The sequence below is a fragment of the Xyrauchen texanus genome, chromosome 18 (assembly GCF_025860055.1).
Source record: "Xyrauchen texanus isolate HMW12.3.18 chromosome 18, RBS_HiC_50CHRs, whole genome shotgun sequence".
NCBI lineage: Eukaryota > Metazoa > Chordata > Actinopteri > Cypriniformes > Catostomidae > Xyrauchen > Xyrauchen texanus.
In genome coordinates, this window is record NC_068293.1 from 901066 (window position 1) to 925704 (window position 24639).

Below are 24639 nucleotides of genomic sequence, written 5' to 3' on the forward strand. Positions count from 1 at the left end.
ATTCTGACCATAAATGAACAATAGGGAATGCCATTCAATAGGGAATGCGTGAACGATTTCATTCTTTGGCGGATCGGTGAATTTAGTGAGTTTTGATTGGTTACAACCAACACAAACCTACGCCATATGAGAGGCGGAGCAATAAGACATTGAATTACGATTGGTAGTATTGATTAGAAGGCGGGACTTGTTTTCAACATAGAGAAATATTATTGGATAGCGCTTCTGCCAATCATACCAGAAGCCGCATACAGACAGCAATGATGGCCGATCCACTGTAAGGCTACTTTTAAATATTACACACAAGCTTTTATCCTTTGATCTGCATATTTATTTCTATAACACACGATGTAGCTTAACTCGGCTTGGCTCTATGCTTCATGTAATGTTCGAAGCGCTTCCGGTTTGTGAAGACTGAAACAAAGCTTGATGTGCCACACTGTTTGGCGCTTGCCCACATAGAAAAACAGGATGTTGTTTTAGCACACTGTGTATATGCTATAGAGTTTGCTAATAGAGTGTTTCTTTCATGCACTGCTCAATGTCTGCCCTATCTGTTGCTCGTTTTGCTGCGCTCTGAGATCGCGTCTCTCTTTGTCTTTTGATTGAATGTTGGTCTATTGTTAATATGATGTTGTTCTGCTTCCAGAGTCAGTTTGGCACATCCCCCGGTCAACTGTCCGGATAAAACACCCATCCAGATCCTACATGAATACGGCATCAAAGTCGGCAGCGCGCCTAAGTACGAGCTACTACGCGCTGACGGGGACGCGCACCAGCCCTGTTTCAGGTTCAGCGTTACTATAGAAGAAATTTCCTGCAAAGGTCAGACCTGTCTATCTATCTATGATTCTAATTGGTCAGTAGGTGGCATTTTGTGTTCAGATATTTTTGTATAATGACCACTAAACTGTATATTTGACCGTTGTCCCCAGGCGACCGATTTCCCACATAGCTGTGTGTGTGTTTGTTTATCAATCTGCAGTCTCTTTTTTTTCTCTCTTTTTTTTCCATTTATAACATTTTATATCAAGTCAATATTTTGTGCCCATTGTATCCGACAACTTGTGTAAGTTGTTTGTTATAACTGTTATTATAAATTATTACTATCGTTTTGTTCCTAAAGGTGAAGGATCCACTAAAAAGGCAGCGAAGCATGAAGCTGCAGAAGCCGCAATTAAATTATTGAAACTGGACACCCAGCCTAAGTACACAACACATTATAGTAGATTGTGATATGAAAATATTATAGATGAATTACTTGTACATTGAGCTAACATTTATCAATGTTTCCTTTAGTGATCAGAGAAGGAATAATGGCATTTCTTCTGAAGCAGGTGATGTGTCCAATGCTGTGGGAATACTGCAGGTAAATGATAAAACACTTCTGCATTGTGTGTGTGTGTGTGTGTGTGTGTGTGTGTGTGTGTGTGTGTGTGTGTGTGTCAGTCAGTCAGTCGGTAAAAGATGACCGATAATGGATTTTACCGATAACTGTGTTGAAAAAAAAAAAAAAGGTTTTCTGATCAATCGGCCAATAGTTTGAAAAATCGATGTATTGGTAAAAATATCAGTTTTCCAATTAATCACAATCTTCCTTAAAACGATCACGATATCTTAAAATCCCAAGATCAATTTTACTCTATGCGCAACCCTCTACAATATGAGTAAATCATTTGCATATGAGATCAATATGCTATGTAACAAAATGTTTTTACAGTGCTGTGAAAAATATTTGCCCCTTCATAGCTTATATTTTTGTGTATTTTTCATACTAAATTGTTTTAGATCTTCAAATGAGATTTAACATAAAACAAAGGCAACCTGAGTAAACTCAGTTTTCAAATATATATTTTATATTGAAGCAAAACAGTTATCCAACACCTATATCACCCATGTGAAAAACTAACTGTGCCCTTAAACTTAATAGCTGGTTGTGCCACCTTTAGCAGCAACAACTGGAACCAAATGATTCTGATAACTGGAGATCAGTTTTTCACAACGCTGTGGGGGATTTTTGGCCCACTCTTCTTTGCAGAACTGCCACATTTAAGGTCTTGCCACAGCATCTCAGTTGGGTTCAAGTCAGGACTAGGCCACTGCAAAACTTTAATTTGGCTTCTTCTGAGCCTTTCAGGGGTGGACTTCCTATGCTTTGGATCATGGTCTTTTTGTCTTGTAATCTAGTTGTGCTTGAGCTTCAACTCACGGACTGATGACCGGACATTCTCCTTTAGGATTTTCTGGTAGAGAGTAGAATTCATGTTTCCCTCAATTCCCTGGCCCTAAACACCATCACACTTGCACCACCATGGTTGACCGTTGGTATGATATGCAATTCTGTGTTTGATTTACACCAGATGTAACAGGATTCCAGTCTTCCAAACAGTTCCATTTTCGACTCCTCAGTCCACAGAACATTCAACAGGATCGTCAAGGTGTGTTTTGGCAAAATTCAGGCGAGCCTTAATTTTCTTCTTGGTTAGCAGTGGATTTCACCTTGCCACACTTCCATGGATGGCATTTTTGGCCTGTGACTTTCTGATGGTGGAGTCATGAACAGTGACCTTTACTGATATGAGAGGGGCCTGCAGTTCCTTGGTTGTTGTCCTTGGCTTTTTTTTGTGACTTCCTGGATGAGTCATCACTATGCCCTTGGAGGAATTTTGGAAGGTTGGCCACTTCTGGAAAGGTTCATTACTATGCCAAGTTTTCTCCATTTAAAGCTAATGGCCCTCACTGTGGTTCTTTGGAGTCACAGAGCTTTTGAAATAGCTTTGTAACCTTCCCATACTGATGCATTTTAATCACCTTTTTCCTCATTATTTCTGGAATTTCTTTCAAACTTGACATGGTGTGCTACTGGGTGAGACCTTTTAGCCGTCTTCACATTGCTGAAAAAGTTCTGTTTAGGTGTTGATTTGATCGAACAGTGTTGACAGTAATCAGGTCTGGGTGTGTCTAGTCCAGTTGAACCCCATTATGAATGTCAAGACAATTTTATTTGTATAGTGGCTTTCACAACACACGTTAATCATGTTTAAAAATAAGTAATTAAATAATAATTGTATTAAAAACCCCAGTGAGCAATCTGAAAGCGACTGTGGCAAGGAACACAAAACTCCATAAAATGTTGATTAATGGAGAAAAATAACCTTGGGAGAAACCAGACTCACTGTGGGGGCCAGTTCCCCTCTGACTAACATCATGAATATAATGTAAATATGACTTATGTATAGTTAAAGTCATGGTTTAACATTATTAACCTAAGTAAGTGTTAAGGGTCAGTGTTTAAACATCGATTTTGTTTGAACTGTAAGATTAATGATTAATGTCTTTGAAGTCCATCCTGGATTAACTGCAGAAGTTCACATAGATGCAATTGTCCTTGTTAATTGGCTGATGAAGGCTTTTGTTGGCAATTGTTAGTCTATGCATTCCATTTCAAGATCGTAGTCCATCAATAGACCAAGGTGACGCAGGCAGAGATCAGGGATGTGAAACGCAGTTCAACCTGGCCGGTAATTTCGGTGAGGTTCGGTGTGGTCCATCCTAAATCCAAGGTTCAGACAATGGCATATGAAGTATCAGTTCATCCTCTGGATTTGGCATCAGTTCATCCTCTGAAGTCCATCATAATAGACTGAAGTGATGTTTGGCTGGCACAGGCTGCATTTAGTCTTCATCATTCAGCGACATGAAGCAGTGGAGTCCAACATGAAGCAGGAATGGTGCTGGATCCAGCCGGTTCTGGTGACCTCAGGATAGAAGTCCCGAGGTTGAGACAGGGAAACGAATAAAATAATATAAGCATAGATGCCATTCAATTTATTGCAGAGTTCTAAATCATGATCAATGTTTCTGGTTCCTGCAGACACAACTAAAGCAGCCTAATTGTGGGTTTGAGGATAAATTAGGTGTATGTCTGGCTAAATAGATGAGACTTTAGTCTAGATTTAAACTAAGGGAGTGTGTCTGCATCTCGAACAGTGTTAGGGAGACTGTTCCATAGTTTAGGAGCCAAATATGAAAAGGATCTACCTCCTTTTGTGGATTTGGATATTCTAGGAACTATTAACGCCAGAATTTTGCGATTGTAATGAATGTGATGGAATATAGCGTGGTAGAAGGTCACTTAATTACTGCGGAGCTAGACCATTCAAAGCTTTGTACGTAGTTAAAATTAATACGGAATTTAACAGATAGCCAATGTAGCGATGAAAAAATGGGGCTAATATGATCATATTTCTTGGTTCTTGTGAGCACTCTGGCTGCTGCATTTTGAACCAATTGAAGTTTATTTATTGATCTTGCTGGACATCCTCCCAGTAATGCATTACAATAATCTAGTCTTGAGGTCATGAACTCATTAATTCGTTTTTCGGCATCCGCAACAGAGAGCATATGCCTTAATTTAGCAATATTTATTAGGTGGAAGAATGCTGTTCTGCAAACATTGGTAATTTGATTTTCAAAGGACAGATTGGTATCAAATATAACACCTAAATTCTTCGCTGTTGAAGATGATGTAACAGAATATCCATCGAGAGTCAAATTATATTGTAGTGGCTTATTTTTTGAGATTTTTGGTCCAATAATTAGTACCTCTATTTTGTCACAATTGAGTAGAAGGAAATTTCTGGCCATCCAATCTTTTATTTAATTGATACACTCTGCTAATTTCGAGAATTGTGAAATCTCATCAGGTTTTGAAGAAATATAAAGTTGTGTATCGTCGGCATAGCAGTGGAAACTTATTCCACGATTCCTGATAATATCTCCCAGGGGAAGCATATGCATGGAGAAAAGCAGAGGCCCTGATCCCTGTGGCACTCCATATTTTACTTTTTTTGGTTTGGCAATTCCTCGTTTACATAGACAAAGTGGTAGCGGTCTGCTAAATATGACCTAAACCATGCTAATGCAACTGCACAAATTCCAACATAATTCTCCAGCCTTTTCAAGAGAATGTCGTGATCTATCGTGTCGAATGCAGCACTAAGATCTAAAAGCTCTAGAAGAGAAAAGCAGCCGTGATCAAATCCTGAGTGAAATTCTTCGTATATACTATTTCTCTGTAGAAATGAACATAATTGGGAGGATACTTCCTTTTCTAGTATTTTTGACATAAACGGGAGATTTGAAATCTGTCTATAATTAGCCAGTTCTCCAAGTTGTGGCTTCTTAATAAGCGGTTTGATAACTGCCATTTTAAAGTATCTTGGGACGTGTCCTAAGTATAGCGAGGAGTTAATATTAAGAAGAGGTTCTGAAATTACAGGAGATACCTTTTTTTTAAGAGGTTGGTATAGGATTTAACAAACATGTTGTGGCTTTTGATGTTTTGTTAGCTCTTCATGACCTATGACAGAGAAGGATTGAAGTTGCACATGAGAAAATAATAGGGCCGTTACATAGTCAATGCGAGCAAGCAACGCGAGTGACGCGAGCGACGCGCTCCCTTTCATAGTTACGGGCGATGCGTGAAATGCAATACACTGCTCCCGCAACAGGGGGTAGTAGAGTCTGGTGATATTAGTAGAGTCGGGTCACGTCATATTCAGATCAAAATGGCAACTGAAGAGGAGTGCATATTGCTGATTTTACATAGGCGGTATCTAAGGCAGCGCAGAGATAAACCAAAAAAGAGATCAGGATGGTGAGTTTGTGTGTCTGGTGCTTCCCATGCGAAGCATGGACGAGGAGAGACATTTAAATATAAATGCAGATGTATGCGTATAAGCTCGCATAATTTTTCCTCTTCGCCCGCCATTGTATTCAAATCTTCTTCTGTAAACATAATATACTTGAATTAATGTACAATACTTGCAATGTCGCCCCCACCGACAACGCATAGTATTGCGTGCATCGTGTATCAAAAACTAGGACGACACATTTGGCTACGCATCAACGCATAATGGCGGCCGAAGCGTAGCGACGCGTAGCCTTTCAGACGCGTACGCGTACCGATGCGTTAACTATGTAAGGGCCCTTAGACACTGTTTTCTGAGGTGCTATGACAGATGATTGCATAATTCCAATTTTATTTCGGATTATGTAAATTTTATCTGTAAAGAAATTCATGAAGTCATTACTCTTGTGCTGCGACGTAATATCTGGTTCTGTTGAGGCTTTATTCCTAACCAATTTAGCCACAGTACTGAATAAACATCTAGGATTGTTGTGGTTATTTTCTATGAGTTTACTAAAATATGCTGACCTGGCAGCATTTAGTGCCTGTCTGTATCTACAGACACTATCCTTCCATGCACCACGAAATACTTCTAATTTAGTATTTTTCCACATGCACTCCATTTTTCCAAGCTGCTCTCTTGAGAGCATGAGTGTGATCATTGTACCATGTGCAGGGCTTATTTCTTTAATTTTCTTTAATCGAAGTGGGGCGAAAATATCAAGAGTGCTAGAGAAGACTGCATTTGTATTTTGTGTTATTTCATCAAGTTCTTCTGGGTTTTGGGGTTTATTGAGTGTATGAGATAGATCTGGGAGATTATTAGTGAAGCTATCTTTAGTGGTCGAAAGAATGGTTCTACCTGAACGATAGCGTGGTGTAGATTGAGTAACATTAGCTGATTGCAGCATACAAGAGATGAGGTAATGATCAGAGATGTCATCGCTCTGCTGCAGAATTTCTATATTATCAACATGAAATCCATATGACAATTAAATCTAGCGTATGATTATGGCGACGAGTTGGTCAAGTTACATTTTGTCTGACTCCAAGAGAGTTGAGAATATCTATAAATGCTAATCCCAATGTATCATTTTCATTATCTATGTGAATGTTGACGTCACTATCAATTAAAGCTCTATCTACAGTAACTACAATATCTGATACAAAATTTGCAAATTCACCAAGGAAATCAGAATAAGGCCCGGGTGATCTATATATACATTGTAGCAAGGACAATAGACAACAGAAATGTTTTATTTATATCTGACGGGGTCACATTTATCATTATTATTAGCAACTCCACCTCCTCAACCCTTCAGACGTGTCTCATGTTTATAACAATAACCTGGTGGAGTAGATTCCTTTAAACGAATATATTAATCCGGTTTAAGCCAGGTTTCAGTCAAACAGAGCGCATCCAGTCTATGATCTGTAATCATTTCATTAACAATTAGTGCTTTGGTAGAAAGACATCTAATGTTTAGTAGCCCTATTTTTATATGATGTGTATTTTTAATTTGTTTGTTTTGTTCAAGTTTGACCTTAATAAAATTTTTTCTAAATTATTTAGTGAGGGTTTTGTGTTTGGTAGTTCGGGGAACAGACACAGTCTCTATGAGATATCTAGACTCTGTGTTGTAGTTTATGTGACCTGTGTGACGTCTCAAGGCAGCTAGCAGACGTTCGGATTAACCGGTTTGTCTTCTTCCTGACCTGTGCCCCAGTTAGTCAAATACTATCATTATTAAGACCTATGAGCCAAATTACTAGAGAGGAGAGTGGCACCTTCCCTGGAGGGATGGAGTCCGTCTCTCTTTAGCAGGTCAGCTCTACCCCAAAAATTCTTTTTGAAAACCCCAATTGTCTATAAATCCTATTTTATTCTTCACTCAGACATCCAGCCATTCAGTGACACTTATCTACTATAAACCTCGTCACCACGACGAGCAGGGAGGGGACCAGAGAATGCAGTTTCAGAGATTTGGGGATTTAATGGGTCAAATACGTTTTCACACAGGCCCAGTTGGTATGGGATAATTTATTTGCTTCAATCAATATCATAATCATTAGGGATGCACCGATACCACTTTTTCTCTTCCAGTGTTGTTTTTTTGCATAATCAGTTTAGAATATCTTAACATTACTGTGTGAAACTAATTGGGAGTATTCTTTAATATGTAAAGAAACACAAACCTCTAACTGCACATTATTTCATAATACATTTATAGATTATTAAGAAACACTTTATTATTAACTAGTATACTGGATAATGTATCAGCAAAATGAACAGTAATTCTAGTGTAAGTCATCTGTAGAAAAAAAAAACAGTGTTCTTTCAATTTAGTTGTAAGACATCAGTCCAATTTTCATTCACACAGTTATTTTTTGGAACACATTTAACTTACAGTATCTCACAAAAGTGCGTACACCCCTCACATTTTTGTAAATATTTGATTATGTTTTCATGTGACTACACTGAAGAAATGACACTGCTACAATGTAAAGTAGTGAGTGTACAGCTTGTATAACAGTGTAAATTTGCTGTCCCCTCAAAGTAACTCCACACACAGCCATTAATGTCTAAACCGCTGGCAACAAAAGTGAGTACAATCCTAAGTGACAATGACCAAATTGGGCCCAATTAGCCATTTTTCCTCCCCGGTGTCCTGTGACTCGTTAGTGTTACAAGGTCTCAGGTGTGAATGGGGAGTAGGTGTGTTAAATTTGGTGTCATCACTCTCACACTCCCTCATACTGGTCACTGGAAGTTCAACATGGCACCTCATGGCAAAGAACTCTCTGAAGATCTGAAAAAAATAATTGTTGCTCTACATAAAGATGGCCCTGACACTGAGCTGCAGCATGGTGGCCAAGACCATACAGCGGTTGGCTGCATGAGAGCTGCCGGCACTGGGGAGCTACAGTTCATTGAGGGAACCATGAATTCCAACATGTACTGTGACATACTGAAGCAGAGCATGATCCCCTCCCTTCGGAGACTATTTTATTTTTAGTTTAACGAAGTTGTACCCTTGACCATAGAGCACCTTAACTTTACACCCCACTTTTGTAGCACTTCACTTAAAATAAATCCAACAGTAGAAAAAGTTGCTATTTTTTCTAATTGTTAAATAGCAAAAACTATATTACAAGTTAGTTATGCATTTGTTTCTCGAGATTTTACTTCCATAACCAAAATTTTAGTTGTCGGTACCAATACCTTTTACTGCAATATCGAGAACTGAGAAATTTCACTATTAATACACCGTGAGTGAACGAGAATGACTCCCAATATCTGTGGAGTTTCCGGTGTTTGAGTAGTCGAATTTATAAAGGACTCATCCATACTAAGATTGCAGCCTTCAGTGGTTTAATAAATCACACTAGGACATGTCACTTTGATTAATTGTCCATTTCAGTGTAAAAGAAGTAACAGAGCATGTGTGCAATATAAGCCTGTGAGCGTTTTAAAGCTGTTGTGTGTCAGTCATACTGTGTGCTGGTACAGGATTGAGTCTGTGCGTCTGTGCTCAGTACTACCGGTGCGGCAGCCTTTATTTTCAGTCAAATAAAGGCATTTCTATTGATCAATGCCAACATGTAACTTGCCATAGCTGTTACCGAAAGTATAAATGTGACCAGCTGAAAAGAAACTCAAATAGGCTGACAAACTTTACATTTAAAGATTTAAACCGTTATCGGCGCTAATGGCGAATGTTAAATTTGTCGACCTCTATTTTTCAGTGTATTAATTCTGTTGTGTCCATGTTGAATTCTATCAGGAACTGGCCATGCAGAGGGTGTGGTGCCTGCCCGAGTATGTGTTGTGTATGGAATCAGGGCCTGATCACAGGAAAGAGTTCACCATTGGCTGCCGTCTAGAAGGATTGGAGGAGACAGGTAGCATTAGTAGCTCTTCAAAGCGTGACATAGCACTGCACTCCGAGTACAAAGGTACTGATGTTGTTTCATGTGTTCTTGGTTTTCAGGGACAGGCAGTTCAAAAAAGCTGGCCAGACGAGCAGCAGCTGAACGAATGCTGGGGAAATTGCAGAGTTTGTCAGGATCCCCTGAAATCACATGGGTAAATATGACACACACACTTATTCAGAGTGCATGGTTTCCAGGTACCCACCACTCAGACTAGCAGAAAGGGACTTATTAATACATAATTTGGGGTTCAGCCACATGCACAATGCAACATTTAAAAAAATTTTTCGAATTAAACACTGCAAATGCGAGTGTTGTAAATTACCGGGGGGTGTAATAACGGGGTATAATTTAACCTCTCAGATTAGTTTGATAGGCTTTGCAATGGTAAAATAGGGGCAAGAAATTCCTGCTTTATACAGAACCAGGGAGGGGCTCTCGCAGGTGGAAGCGACCAATGAGCCAAATGTCTGAGACTAAATGCATAATAATAAAATATAATCTTGGGTAGGCCTAGCCCATCTTTGTCAATCGGCCTATGTAACTTATTGAAATGTAATCTGGGACGCTTGCCATTCCAAATGAATACAACTCATTTTAATAACATTAACTTTCCCAATCATAAATAAATGTAATGAAGCCCACATCACTCAAACTAACTAAATGAACACAATTTTCCTGGAATAAAATGCCCAAATACTTAATGCCCCGTTTGGGCCACTGGAAAGTGCTTGGCTGAAAAGTCGTTACTGGACAGTACGCTGTCAGAGCCAAAGCTCCATATTTAGAGCAATTGAAATCTGTATCCTGAGAACTTAGAAAATAATGTAATAATTCTGTGGAGGCGAGGCAAGGCAGAAGGGTCAGAGACGAATATTAAAATATCTGCGTGAATCAAAAACCATACCTCCCACCACCACACCTGGAAAATCATCTTCCCTTCTTATCACAGCTGTTAATGGTTCCAGGGCAAGACAGAACAATAATGGGAAAAGAGGGCAACCCTGTTGTGTGCCCCTATCCAGAGTAAAATAATCTGAAATTAACCCATTTGTTTGTACCGCCAATACCGGGTGTCTATTAAGTAACTTAATCCATCCAATAAAAGTACTCCTGAACCCATATATTTCCAAAATCTTAAAACGATAATCCTATTCTGCCATATCAAATGCTTTTTCGGCATCAAGTGAGATGACAGCAACAGGAGACTACTGACCACATGATATTGAAAAATGCTGAATGTTATCAGAAGAGCTGCAGCCCTGGATAAACCCCACCTGATAATCATAACTTAATCGGTTAGACAACATTTTTTACATCTAGCTGGATCAGGGAAATTGGACGGTAACTTATACCAGGGTTCATACGGTCATGGAAATCCTGGAAAAGTAATGGAATTTAGAAATTGTTTTCCAGGCCTGGAAATGTCATGGAAAAACAAGTTAACTCTGAATGTTTTGGAAAAGACATGTAATTTTCAAAAAAATATTTTCAGCAGTACAAGTGTGCTAATAATTCTTCAAGTTTGCCACGATCATGGAGCAACGTGAATAAGCGCTACTCCTAGCCCATATGGAGCAGCAGTATGCAAAATGCATTGCTGCGCAAACGGAGTAGATTGCGTTACTACGCAATCTACTCCGTTTGCGCAGCAATGCATTTGTCGCATTTGGCACCTTAATAATAATAACCATGCGATGTCGCATTTGGCACCTTAATAATAATAATACATTTTATTTAAAGGCGCCTTTCTCGGCACTCAAGGACACCATACAGGGATACATAAGACATTTAAAAGCACCAAAATTAAATAAACAACAACATAAAAAAAAAAGAGGTAGAGCAATTGATATCATGTGAGAGAGGCATTTTTGAACAGATGTGTTTTGAGTTGCGATTTGAAGTGGAAAAATGAATCGATGTTTCTAAATTGGGGTGGTAGCAGAGTTTCCGCTAGAAAAAAATGGTGCCGGTCAAAGTGACCGGCAGAGGTTTCGTTTTACGGACATTTTGATGATATGCCGGTCAAATATATCGCCTCTTAATTAGTCAAGTTGAGGAAAACTGGAGGCAGTCTATGTAACTTAAAAAATGACATAATCAGGCCGTATAGAATGCAACATATTATTATTAGCTTAACTTTCAAATAGACGAAAAAAAAAAACATGAACGTCCGATTGGCGTCAATCAACGCCAATTGTTTTTTACTGTGGTTTCACACACATTCACTTTTTGAAACATTGAGGCACGGATGTACCTAATACAAATAAATAAAACATCTCCAGTTAACTAGCAGATCATTCATTTAGTCCGTTATTAAATAAGAGATCTAGCGCTAAAATCTGTTGTTTTTGAAATCAAGCTGGCGCTCGTGTCCGCTGCTATCAGTTGCATGGACGACGCGCTGCGCGAAGTTGCGCAATCTTCACTAGGACGCAGCGTTTCAATCTATCGCCGTTGCGGAGACTCTCTATTAATTCGGTGAAATCACAAAATAAAATGCACACAAACGTGTCCCTGCTTGATATAGACTGTAACCATGCACTGATGAACATAGGCTATTCAGTTTTGATGATAGAGAAAAAAACTGCACGAATGCGCGGATTAGAAGCTCTGATCTATCTATAATGAGATGTTCCTGATTCACCATCGTCTGGCCTCTGAAAAAGCTTTTAAAGCTAGTCTGCCTGGGCCTGGCCATATTTGAAACGTCTCACTCAATCGTTCGTTGTTTAGGTCTATATTGCAGCCGTTTTAGGCGTGCGCTTTATTTGAAATGCAGCATGCGATGTTGTTTCATAACTTTCAAACGATAGAGCCTGTTCCTTTATAACATAGCAAGAGATCGGTGTATTTTTGCTTTATACATTTTAGGCTTATTCTCAAATTCAGATTGTGTTAGGGGGACGGGATTATTAGGCAATTTTAATCGGACAATTTGACCGGAGAGATTTAATTTTGTCGGACATTTAATTTTTTTACCGGCCAATGTCCGGTAATTACCGGACAACGGAAACCCTGGGTGGTAGTGAGTTCCAGAGACTGGGAGCAGAGCGGCTAAATGCTCTGCTCCCCATAGTGGTGAGATGGGCGGGGGGGACAGACAGGTGTATGAAGGAAGAGGATCTAAGGGAGTGGGTGGATGTTGGACCATGGAGAAGATCAGGCAGATATGGGGGGGCAAGTTTGTGGATGGCCTTGAATGTTAACAGAAGGATTTTGAATTGAATACGGAACTGGACCGGGCGCCAGTGAAGCTGTTGAAGAACTGGAGTGATGTGGTGAATAGAGGGGGTTCGAGTTATGATGCGGGCAGCTGAATTCTGGACCAGTTGAAGCTTATGAAGGGATTTGTGAGGGAGGCAGAAAAGGAGAGAGTTGCAGTAGTCCAAACGGGAAGTGGCAAGACTATGGACAAGAATGGCGGCAGTGTGTGGTGTAAGTGAGGGGCGGAGGCGATTAATGTTTCGTAAATGGAAGTAGGCAGACCGGGTAATGTTATTGATGTGGGACTGAAAAGATAATGTGGTGTCAAGGATGACACCCAAACTCCTAACCTGGGGGGAGGGTGAAACGGAGGAGTTATCAATAGTGAGTGAAAAATTGTCGTTTTGGATAAATTAGATTTATTATTATTAATGCTGGAAAAGTTCCCTCACGATTGCTCAAGTTCATATGGATACTGTACAAGGAATTAGTACATTTCATATTTACATTATTGTTTGAATATATTAAGGCTCTAAATGTTTGTATGTAATAACTTGCCATGTTATTTAAGCTTATGGTGATGTTTGCTTGTGAGTCTGAGCAGTGTTATTATTCACTTCTTGAGGAGCAATCATTAAAAGTCTCAGTATCACATACATTCTCCTGTTTTTAATGGAAAACATGAGAGAAGACCTGCGCTGGTGGTCACTGATGTCCCTTGATCTTTCCGTCAAGAGTCGCATCAGTGTACCGGAGCAAAAGCAGGGGGCTTTCATGCTGGCAGTTTAGTCCGAAACGGAGCACGGTTCGCATTAAATTTGGTAATGTGAAAACTGGTTTGCAGACCCAAGACTACCTGTAGGATGTGGTCTGAATTCTGTTGCACTGGAATTGTGGCATTGTTCGCATGAGTGAGAATAGAAACTGTACTCTGGTCCGATTGTATCTTTCAATCCACAGACAAATGCCTTTCAACTTGTGTATGTGAAATTCAAAATTATTTGTACAAATCCCAGTACATTAATTTAGAGGCATATTTGTGATTACAATTGTTCCTTTTTTTACAGATACATCACTATTTGTGTGTTCAACCATAGGGAGATCTTCCAAATCAAACACAAATAGTCTTTGAGAAGCATTGAATGTGCATTTGCGGAACAAGAGATACACACACACACACATAAATTGACATCTATTTGTGTCGATTTCCTTTGTCTCAAAATTAAAATGAATCTTGGTTCTGGTTTTGCCTTTCATGATCCACACGTAACTTTGTGAGCAATGCTGCTACCACTATATGGTGATCTAATTTTACAGAAATAGCTTCAGACGGGGCGTGGATTATTCACAAGGTCAATAAGCAAGCGCTCCACACTTCAAGAAAACAGAGTCTGACATCAGCAGAAAAAATAAAATGCCTCCACATGGTTAACGCGGCTCATTTATCCTAAAAGTGTTTTTATAATTGGAGTTATCTTTCATTGGGACTAATCTTAATTAATAAAGTCAGTGTTAACGGACACTTTTATTTTCTTCTTTTTTTTTTTTTTTTCAAACATTCTTGTCCCTCCACATTTGTTTATGAAGGCTACACAATGGAGTTCTCAGGGTTTGACACATTATATTATTTAACAGTCATACTGGTGTGTTAGTGAGCTTTATTTAAATAAATGTTTATTTTGTAGTAAACCACATAGCTTGTCAGTTGTCATACATTTTAGTTAAGATATACTCTGGTAAATTTTGACATGGATTTTTCTTATTTGACATGTCTACATAGACATTTTAGGAAATGTATGGTCATGAAAATAAGCCTCAAGTCATGGGAAATTATTGTTAAAATCGTGTATGAACCCTCTTATACACTCCCTTGGATCTATGTCCTTTTTAAGAATCGTACTGATCCAGGCTTGTGTCATGGTTGGGGGGAAGCATTCCATTCTTTAATAATTCTGTATAAACTTCTAACAAATTGGAGCCAATTCTGTTGCATAAGATAAAAAAGGCCTTAATTACACCTCATCAAGCTCCTCCAAGGTTATCTCAGAATCAAGGGAATTGTTTTTGCTCAGTCGTCAATTTAGGGAGTTCTAATGGTTCCACAAGTTCCAAAAATCGAATATCTTCATCAGTAGACGAAGACATGGAACAATAAAGATCAAGATAGAAATCTTTAAAGGCGTTATTAATATCAATGGCCGAGGTAAATATTTCACCACCAGCAGATTTCACAGAGGGAATGTTAGAAAAAGACTCTTTCCAGCTACTAGGCGGAACCAGCACAAAAAGAAACAAAACGGGCATCCCGGTTCCTTGGATGGTCAAGAGTGTATTATTCTATCGGAGACAGCATAAAAATAAAATACACCATGACTTACTCAGTCCGTCAACTTTATAAAAGACATCCGTTGTGTGGGCTTGTTGATATTTTGCGGCCATCGTTAGTATCCATTCTCAATCTGGCAGGGAACTTCAGTGTAAAAGTGATCTTCCATCAATGCTAAAGTTTCTTGAAGGAGTGTTATTCCACAAAACAAACTCCAGGCGCTAGGCGGAACCAAAACAAAAAGAAAAAAAATGGCGCTCTGCTTCCTCAGACATCCAAGAGTAAGTACAGTGAGTCAATCCACTCACAGGAGAAACACCAAATGGTTTACTCGCCGTTGATGTAATTCTTACATTCCTTTTAATCTATCGCGTTTCTCTTCCAAAAATGTTTTCCTTTGCTCCTCGCCTGGCGCAACACGACATATTTATCGGATGATCTTAGAAATTTGGCCAGTATTGATCGTGGCCTGTCTCCCTCAGCAGATCTGCGAGCCGGGACTCTGTGAGCTTGCTCGATTTCCAGCTTATGGCCCGTTATGTGGAGCAGACTCGGAATGAGTCGACATTTCACCATATCTCTGCCGCCTTCATGCTCAGGAATTCTAATAGTACAACTTTTATTCAAGACACGAAGGTCCATAGAGACAACACCGTACAGATATATATATATATATATATAAATAACAATACAAACAGTTAAAAATGATGCGGAAGTGGCATCATTTATAAAACATATACAGGCTTCGGGTCCAATGTTTCCAAAAGCAAGATGTATACCTTGTGTCACTAATAGTCTGTGCGTTATTTCGTTGGCTCCTATTTTCAAGATCTTCCAGCTTTTCCCATATGCTTTCCACTTCTATTTTGGTCGCCTAGCGGATTAGCAGATAATTCCCTTTCCGATGACGTAATTTAACGACGTATTACAGTGTGATCCTCCAAGTCAGCAACAGCTTTGGTCATCACAGACATGTTGGATGGTTGATGCTGGATTTCTCCCATCGCACCATCCAATCCGAGTCCCTGGTCCGCAGGCCCATTATATGTTTTAGCTTGAGCACGTAAGTGTCTTTTAATGTCTCCAGAGCCTGAGGAATTTGACTTTTGCCATGTTTACCTCAAAGAACAAATATGTAGCTGGGTGTATCAAAACTCACTGGATTATACATGAAAATATTAAAGTGTGCAGACCTCGCCGTATACATGTCTGCTCTTCGCATGGCGTCATGTGACCTCACAAAAGGAGCATATTTGAGGAATCTTTTCCATACCTCGGCAGTTCATAGCAGAGGTCTACATTGGCATTAATTTGAAGCCCGTACCTGACTGGTATAATAAAATTATGGAATACAAGTATAAAAAAATTGTCACATAAATTCATCTTTTTCAACCTGATCTTCCTCAACGTCGTATCTTTGTGACACCTGCACTAAAAAAAAAACTATATGCAGTGCACCGAATGAAAATGAAACACAGGTGTCTTGAGATGCATTTTGAAAAGTTATTTTTAACTGGACAATGTGGCTGTTTCTTAATGTGCATTCTTATGTTCTAATGGACTTGTTCAACATCATCATCCACTGCAAAAGTTCGATTCTAATCCTCAAGAACGCAAGTACCGTGAATGCATCAAATTACCTGGATGTGTTCTTGATCGGACCAAATATCCAGGATGCATTAGATGGTGACTATTGGGCAAGAACCCAGTCCTACGTTGGCAGATGAAGGATATTTATTGTTTTGTGTTCCCTCAAGAATTTCCGCTGTAAGCTTGCAACAGTTTGATGGCTCATGAGAGTGATGATAGTAATGCTGTCACTGGTGTGTGTGAGATAATGCAAGTGGTTCTCTAACAAGTTACAAATGTGTTGGGACAGTGCAACTGGAAGATTGTAGTACATCTCAAAGCTTGCAATAGATACATTCAATGTCTTCCTGTCCTTCTAAATTTCTTCTTCTGAGGTAGCTTGGCAAGGCTGGTCTTTTTAAGAACTCACGTCCATTCTCTGCATTCTTTGCATTGAGAAACACCCTTAAATCTGAGATACAGTTTTTAAATGCTGAAGCCCCTCTCAAGATGCTGAAAAAACAGCAAGATGCAGCATAATGGTCAAAGACGAACATCATGTTTTCCTTTTTTATTTTCATGTCTTCTGAAGCCATATGATAACTTTGAATAATGACTTAAATATGGGTCTGTTTCTCACCCAATGAAAGTTGTCTTCAAAACCATTTGCAATTAGTCACGTGACACAAGAACCAGTGGCCATGAGCTTAACAGACATTGTCACTATGAACTGTTGTGGTCTAGAAAAGAGCTACGTGAATGTTGGGCCTCATGTATTCAGATGAGACAAAAGGCAGGCCTACACAGTCGTAAAGCCTGACTGAGACCTACACACACAGTCGTACAACCTTACTGACTAACCAAAATCAAACTGTTTTTCAAAGAGTTCAGAACAGACTTCAAATCCCATGAAGCCTTTCTCACTTTACACATATGTGTGAAATTCCAAAGGATCAAACTCTTAACTCCTATTGGAAGAGGCGCACGACAGAACACCCCTCAACCATTATGTCATTAGGACTAGAAATACTTCTGAGATCCTTCTGGGCATTGCTTCCAGCAACTTTGTGTGCCGTGCTTAGATGCAGATGATCGCTGCTCTCAGGTGTAGCCTTGTTGCACAAGGAAGTAACTTACGACTTCAAACATTGGCCATACAATCTCCATCTCACTGGACAACTTGAGAGTACTCTGTGTTCCACCAAACACACTAATTGATCCGAAGGAGCCCGCCAAGCAATCCGCATCTTCATCCGTTTGCCTGTAGAAGTGAAGATTTCTCTTCCCTCTTCTACCAAGTCGATGTTGCTGATTTCTCCACCAGCCCACCGAGAATAAGCTGCTGTACTGCCTGCCAATAGAGCGAGGAATCGGCCTCCTGTCATCACCCAAGCCTTGAGTAACCAAGTCTTGAGTTAAAGGACAGATGAACACGCATGCTATCCGCATCCTCACACAATTCAAGAGGTTTACGTCTGGGCAGAGAGATTATTATAGTGTGTTATTCTTATGTATCAAGGTTCTTGATTGTACAGTTTACGGACTGCCGTGTCCGCTCATTGCTGCTAATAATACTTGAGTTATTACTGTAACGTACTGTTATCACTAATGAGATTTGCTGTGTTGTAGTCCAACCACGTTGGACTGTTGTGTACACCATCGCGGGTAAGAATGGCACACTGAGTTTATCCATTAAAGAACTAAAGACCCTGGAGCAGTTTATGAGCCTTTCACCACGTCTCTGAGTGATCAACTAACAGCTGCTTTCTCTCCCGCGAGCGTGAAACTGGCTTCGGTGCCACCACTTTATTCTCTCTCTCTCTTTCGTACTAACCCCACACACACACATGCGCACACACACAAGCGACCCTTCCCAAACATACCTGCACACTTATTTGGCTATTAGATGACTTGCTGATAAAGCTCAGCTTTGTCCCCAAGTTATTCTACAAGTGGAGACGTGTGGTAAACGGGAAGACGTCATTAACCGGCTTCTCTCCGCCCACATTCGCGGCCATACTCTCTGGCTGGAAACCTTGCATGACATACTCTTGTATGAGATTCACATCTACCATTTGGTGCGTGTCACTCCTTACACACACATACCTTCCTCTCATTTGTTATAGGCTTATTTTAGTTACCATATCTAATCATGTCACTGTTTAGTTTGTAATTCTAAGTCAGAAGTTTATTGACTGCATTGTATTGATTATTAATTGATATTACTGTAATAACACTAAACTTTCTATTGAAAGAGAAGTGTTTTGGTTTGTTTTGCATACACCTGTGTCAAGGGCTGGCAGGTGGTGTCAGTGCTCGGATTCAAGCCTTCATTGTTTCCTTTTGAATGTCGATGTTCTCCAGATGTCTATTTTCTTAAGAGAACAATCTAACATTGAGGCTGTTATACTGTCTGGTTATTAGTGCCTGATTCCAGGGTGGTGCCCGGAGATATTAATCCGTATTAATATTCTGTTGATTTTGATAATCAATTAATTATCTTTGTTTGATTAGAATTAACACTAGCTTACTGATCCTTCAAATTCAACAATGTTCCATTGATTTTAATAATTAATGATTATATTTGATACAAATAAATAATCTATTGAATTTGATAATTGATGGTTATCTTTGATGATTTTTGATTTAAAGTATTAAAAAGCTAACATAGATTCTAATCAATGTTCTATTGTTATATAATAATGAATTATTCTCTTAGATAAGTATTAATTATTGCTATTAAGCAAACACGATCCTGAACATAGTGCACAACAGTGAAGATTAAAAAAAAAAAAAAATCCTTTATATAAAAAAAGAAAACTAATAATTTTTCATTTTTGCATTTATAACAATAGGGTGAGTAAAACAACAGATTTATTTATAGTTCAAATATTCCTCTACTAGATGAGTTGGATGTTTTAGGCTACCAGATGTTGTCATATATGTACTATTGACCTGCTGTTCTTTGTGGTCCCAGAGCCCACCGTCTCGTGTGTATATGGAGCGTCTTCGGCACTCTGTGGGAGAGAACATTTCTGTCCTGAAGACGACACCACTGAGCATGCCAAACACAGACTATATTCAAATGCTGCTGGAGCTCTCTCTGGAGCAGGGCTTTCAGGTCACGTATATGGACATTGGTAAGTCATGTTTATGTGAACATGTAAGAAAATAAAAGCCAAAAAGTAAATTCTTTTTAAAAAGCACACTCTGTGAACACAGAAACTATATCATAAACAAGAATGTACCAATTAGTCTCCAGTTGTTTTCTACTTTTTCAGCAAAAGAGCATTGGTATACATATGGCTTTTGTTTTTCCCATGTTATCCACCCATGAACTTTTTCTTAGTCATCTCTAATGGTTATTATGCAGCGCCCCTGTATATGGGCCTTTTCTATTCTCATTCATCTTTATGGGGTAATATGTAAAGTTCACAGGTGCCTAATTTAGGAACGCCACAGTAAAAATGTTTAAAACTTTGAAGGATGATAACCAGTCCCCTGGACCATGACCATGCAGTGTCACCATCAACTCACCCTTAAAGATGACTGTGATACAACAACTCCAAATAGAACCTAACGTTGGCCCTTTCATCTCTATAGTGACAAGACTGTAGTGGCCTCTAGCGGTCATATGTCTGGATAAACTTTCTCAGAATTAAGTGTTCAATGTGTAGCTAATATGGTGTGAAATAAATAAATCAATAAAATCAGCAGTCAGCATGAAGAAAACAACATCTTGAAATGCTACATGCGCAGCTGTATAATCTAACATGGGGACCAGACAATTATTTACAATTCATTATAGGAGCTTGTGTATGGTAATAATAATAATACTACACTTTATTTGTATTGCGCCTTTCTCAGACTCAAAGCGCTACAGCATGTACAGAACAAAATAATCAAACATGTGTATAAAAATATATATATAGAAGTATAAAAAAAATAATGATATATGGTATGATATCTCGTACACTTGTACAAGGTACATGTTATTCTTTTGGATTCAGTTATATAGGCAAAAATCACAATTGATTCAATTGATTTATCAAATAATTTAAACAAATTTGACATAATTGAATCTTACAAGTCCACATGTAAAGAATCCTTTAATAAAATGTGCCTTTTTATTGTGCTAGTCCACCACACCACAGCTTCATATGGTCCTAAATTAAAGAATGCATCTGTCATTTTCTTCTGATAGTACATTGCATTGTCTGTCAAACCACAGCATCATATATGCGATTAGAAAAAGTTACATTCGTTTTAAACATGCGGAAAAGTGACACAGCCCCTTTAAGACTAGCATGAATGCTTATGCCTCCTACACACTACACGACTTTCAAAGACATTGGATCATGGTACTGTTCATATTACACAACTGTCTGTGTTGTCATTGAAGTCGTAGTGTTTTCAAATTACACGAGGAATCGGCGATATGGGTGAACACATTACAAAACATTTCACTATTGACAAATTACCCACTACTCTGCTTGGACTCCAAATTACATTTCATAACAGAGTACATGCGAGAAGTGATACGAGATATGAAAACAAATGCATGATCATATGTTGTGCATTTCAGAACATGATGTGTATGTTTTTAATCATACATTTTATTGGTTACAATATGAAAAAGTACCTCTTACTGAAAAATCTGCCTATTTGCTTCCCAGACTGTCCGAGAGAATTTGCAATTTCTCTCCAAATCTCCTCTTTCTCCACTTGTTTGTGGTACAGTTCAGAAATAGGTGCTGGTGCTCCTGCCAATGTTCCACATGTTTCCTCCATTTCTTCGGTCCAATGAGACTTTCTTGATACCGCAGCCATGCTAGTTGATGTTCTGTTGCAGGTACATCAGGAGTCCTCCTACTGAAGCTTCCATGCCCCTTTTCTTGCTCTCTCATTGGCTGTAGGACAATGCTGTATTCAGTCAAAACATATTTCACATATTTCACATTAGACAGGTCTAGATATTTAACATTCTAGATATCTCGCTGACATTGATGACGCGTTGGTGCTTCTCTCATATCGCGTCTTTGATAATTCATACATTGCGATCATCGCTCAGGGGAGCAAGCTCCGATTTGCCTATGATTTCGGGCTTTTGTCAGCGATCTCCACAAAACTGTCTGCGAGTGAAAATCAGGCTTAAAATCATGTAGTGTAAACTCGGCATAAACTGGCAAACGCGGAAGTGTCGTGGTTTTTAAGGTAGACCTGATACCGTTAATAAGTGTTTAAACACTTTGTCAAGTTAAAAAGAAGTTTCGGTGCATAAACGGTAAGTTGAAGCCTTTTTCCCGTTATGCTGTTGTAAGGGGCTGCTGTTGTTTAAAACTGTATGTTTACGGTTTCAGTACTGTTACGAATATTGCCTATATACTTACATAAAATACAGCCCATTGCAACAGTACTTGCGAGGAGAAGAAATTATAACGATAGTGAGTCATTTCAGGTCCTGGCTTATAATCTGACGTATTGTTCGGGCCTAGTAGGGTCCTTTTTAAACTTAAAAGGAAATCATATACCCTGGTTTTATTATTTAATTGACATATTTGAAGTTTAATATGTAAAAAAATAACTTCTTAAGGTGTGAAGCACACATGCACCATAATAAATATGACCATTTTTATGACAATTAATTGTGAAAGCCTTAAAAGAGACAATTGTCGTAATTGCAATTATTTGTTTGAAAATGAATCGCCAGCCAAATTTCATCATCTCGAGAGCCCTATGTGTGAGTTGTGTGAGAGAGAATTGCGGGATCAAAATAATAGAATTGTTGATGTAAATAATGGAGATAATAGAACTAAAGTGACAACAAACCTCCGCAAGATTGTGTGACGAGCATCAGTCTTGTATTTAGTGTTTACCTTAACTTTTTTTTTCTTCTTTTAAATGCCACCTGCTATGTGCTGTCATCCATGTTCATATTCAAAAGTCTATACTGACAGGTTTGTTTGTGTTTCAGATGAGCTGACAGTGAATGGGCAGTACCAATGTTTGGTGGAGCTGTCCACCAGGCCGGTGACAGTGTGTCACGGATCTGGAATGACCAGCAGTAACGCCCACAACACTGCTGCACACAACGCTCTACAGTACATTAAGATGGTCGCTAATCAACACTAACAGCAGTTCTGGGACCAGCGGTTACACCATGTATATTAACGCTGAACTCCGATCAACTCGAGCAGACCTGCACGTACTGATCCACGAAGATGCGGCAGATTGATTCACCAAGGCTTGTTTGACACAGCTGGCTTAAGCAAGAGCAGACAGACATCGAGCTTCCACACGACAGCGTTTCTGCTGCGTAAGCGATGTGCAGCTACATTTCAATTAAAGTCATTCCTTGACACCACACTTCATTTATAATTGTTAAAGAATAAACCGTTTGTTGTATAAATGGTTATTAGACATGGGAAAGAACTATTACACACTTGATTGCCATGACATCTAATATACAATTACATTTACAACTAGTAATTAACTTCCTGCTTAAGTTTATAATTGTTTTGTTTTTCCAAGCAATGAACAAAAAATAAATTGCTCAATACTTCTGAAATGTAATATGGTACTGATTACAGAGTACACAACTGAAATTATAATCAGTAGTGAAATCTTTATAATGACAATTTAGGTAATCTAATATAATGGTTTATTAAATATTTTACGAAAATCAAATTATAGGTGTATTAAATGCCAATATATCCTCCTCCAGAAATCAAACAACAATTTGCTAGACAAAACTAAAAGGCAATATAAGCAATCTGTAATCCTTTATCTACATTTTTAAATGAGCATATTCATATTTCATATAATGTTCTCTAATTACCAGTGCTTGATTTTTGTAATCTGATTACATAATCCAGGTCATGTGTAATCTGTTACTACCCATCACTGGTTGCTGAATAGGTTTCTAGTGCTTTTCCAAGATGTTTGCCCTCCGCACTGAAGCTCTTCTTGCAGTCATGCCTCTGCTGTTCATGTGCTCGTGTGACTGCTTTAACAGAAGCTGTGTAAAACAGGCCCTAGAATCAGAAGAATTGGACTTTATGCTACATATTTCACAAATAAACAAGTGGTGTTCGTCAAGCCTATGTAGTCTTAAATCTGGTTTTTCTTTGGTTTGTTTTCAACTGAAAATGTATGAATGTGGATGTGGCCTCATAACCCATATGTGGAAACCAGCATTTTTAATCATTTTCACTTCTTTTAAGGTTATGATTTTTTAAACCGTGTACTTTTCCTAATTAATTATTTCTGTCCCATGAAACTTACATGAAATATTTCACTAAAGTTGGTCCAAATGATCTTTGTAGTTTTCATTAAATCTGAACTATACAGATTCCTAAATATACCATCACGAGAGATCTTTTAAATGGGCTATTTAAAGGGATAGTTCGTCAAAAAAGGAAAATTCGGCCATAATTTACTCACCTTCATGTGGTTCCAAACCTGATTTTCTTTCTTTTATAGAACACAAAAGGAGATGTTAGGAACTGACAGCCTTAGTCAGTGTTCACTTTTCAACTATTTATATATATATAATTGCATTTCATGACCCCTTTAAGGTGTTTCAGAACATGAGAATCATTCATACAGCCAGGTGTGTTCAACCTTCTGGCTGGAACTGTGTAAATGAAAGAGGCTTATCAAGTGATGAAATGTTCTATTGAATAGAATGTTTGATCAAGATAAATATCCATTAAATCAGGACAAAATCCTATAATACTAAATTGACCCTTTTACAAACACTAGCAGTCAATAGTAATTTTTACATTATTTTAACAATAATGTGAAATTGAGCCAAAATTAAATCAGTGAGCCAGTGTGGTGTTGTGGCCTGCTCTGGGTGGTTAGGATGTACAGTCAAGTCGAGCATGTACCTCCTGGAAATGTATATATG

At 38.7% G+C, this 24639-nt stretch overlaps 1 protein-coding gene across 1 annotated transcript; it reads left to right on the plus strand.

The window, feature by feature from the left end:
• Nucleotides 1–236: 236 nt before the first annotated feature.
• prkra (protein kinase, interferon-inducible double stranded RNA dependent activator) lies at nucleotides 237–24017 on the plus strand. Its single transcript, XM_052148744.1, has 8 exons — nucleotides 237–277; nucleotides 650–825; nucleotides 1127–1208; nucleotides 1300–1369; nucleotides 9478–9595; nucleotides 9685–9779; nucleotides 19705–19867; nucleotides 22702–24017. Exons 1-8 carry the CDS (start codon nucleotides 261–263, stop codon nucleotides 22857–22859), a joined length of 879 nt encoding a protein of 292 aa, XP_052004704.1. The 5' UTR covers nucleotides 237–260; the 3' UTR covers nucleotides 22860–24017.
• Nucleotides 24018–24639: the final 622 nt, after the last annotated feature.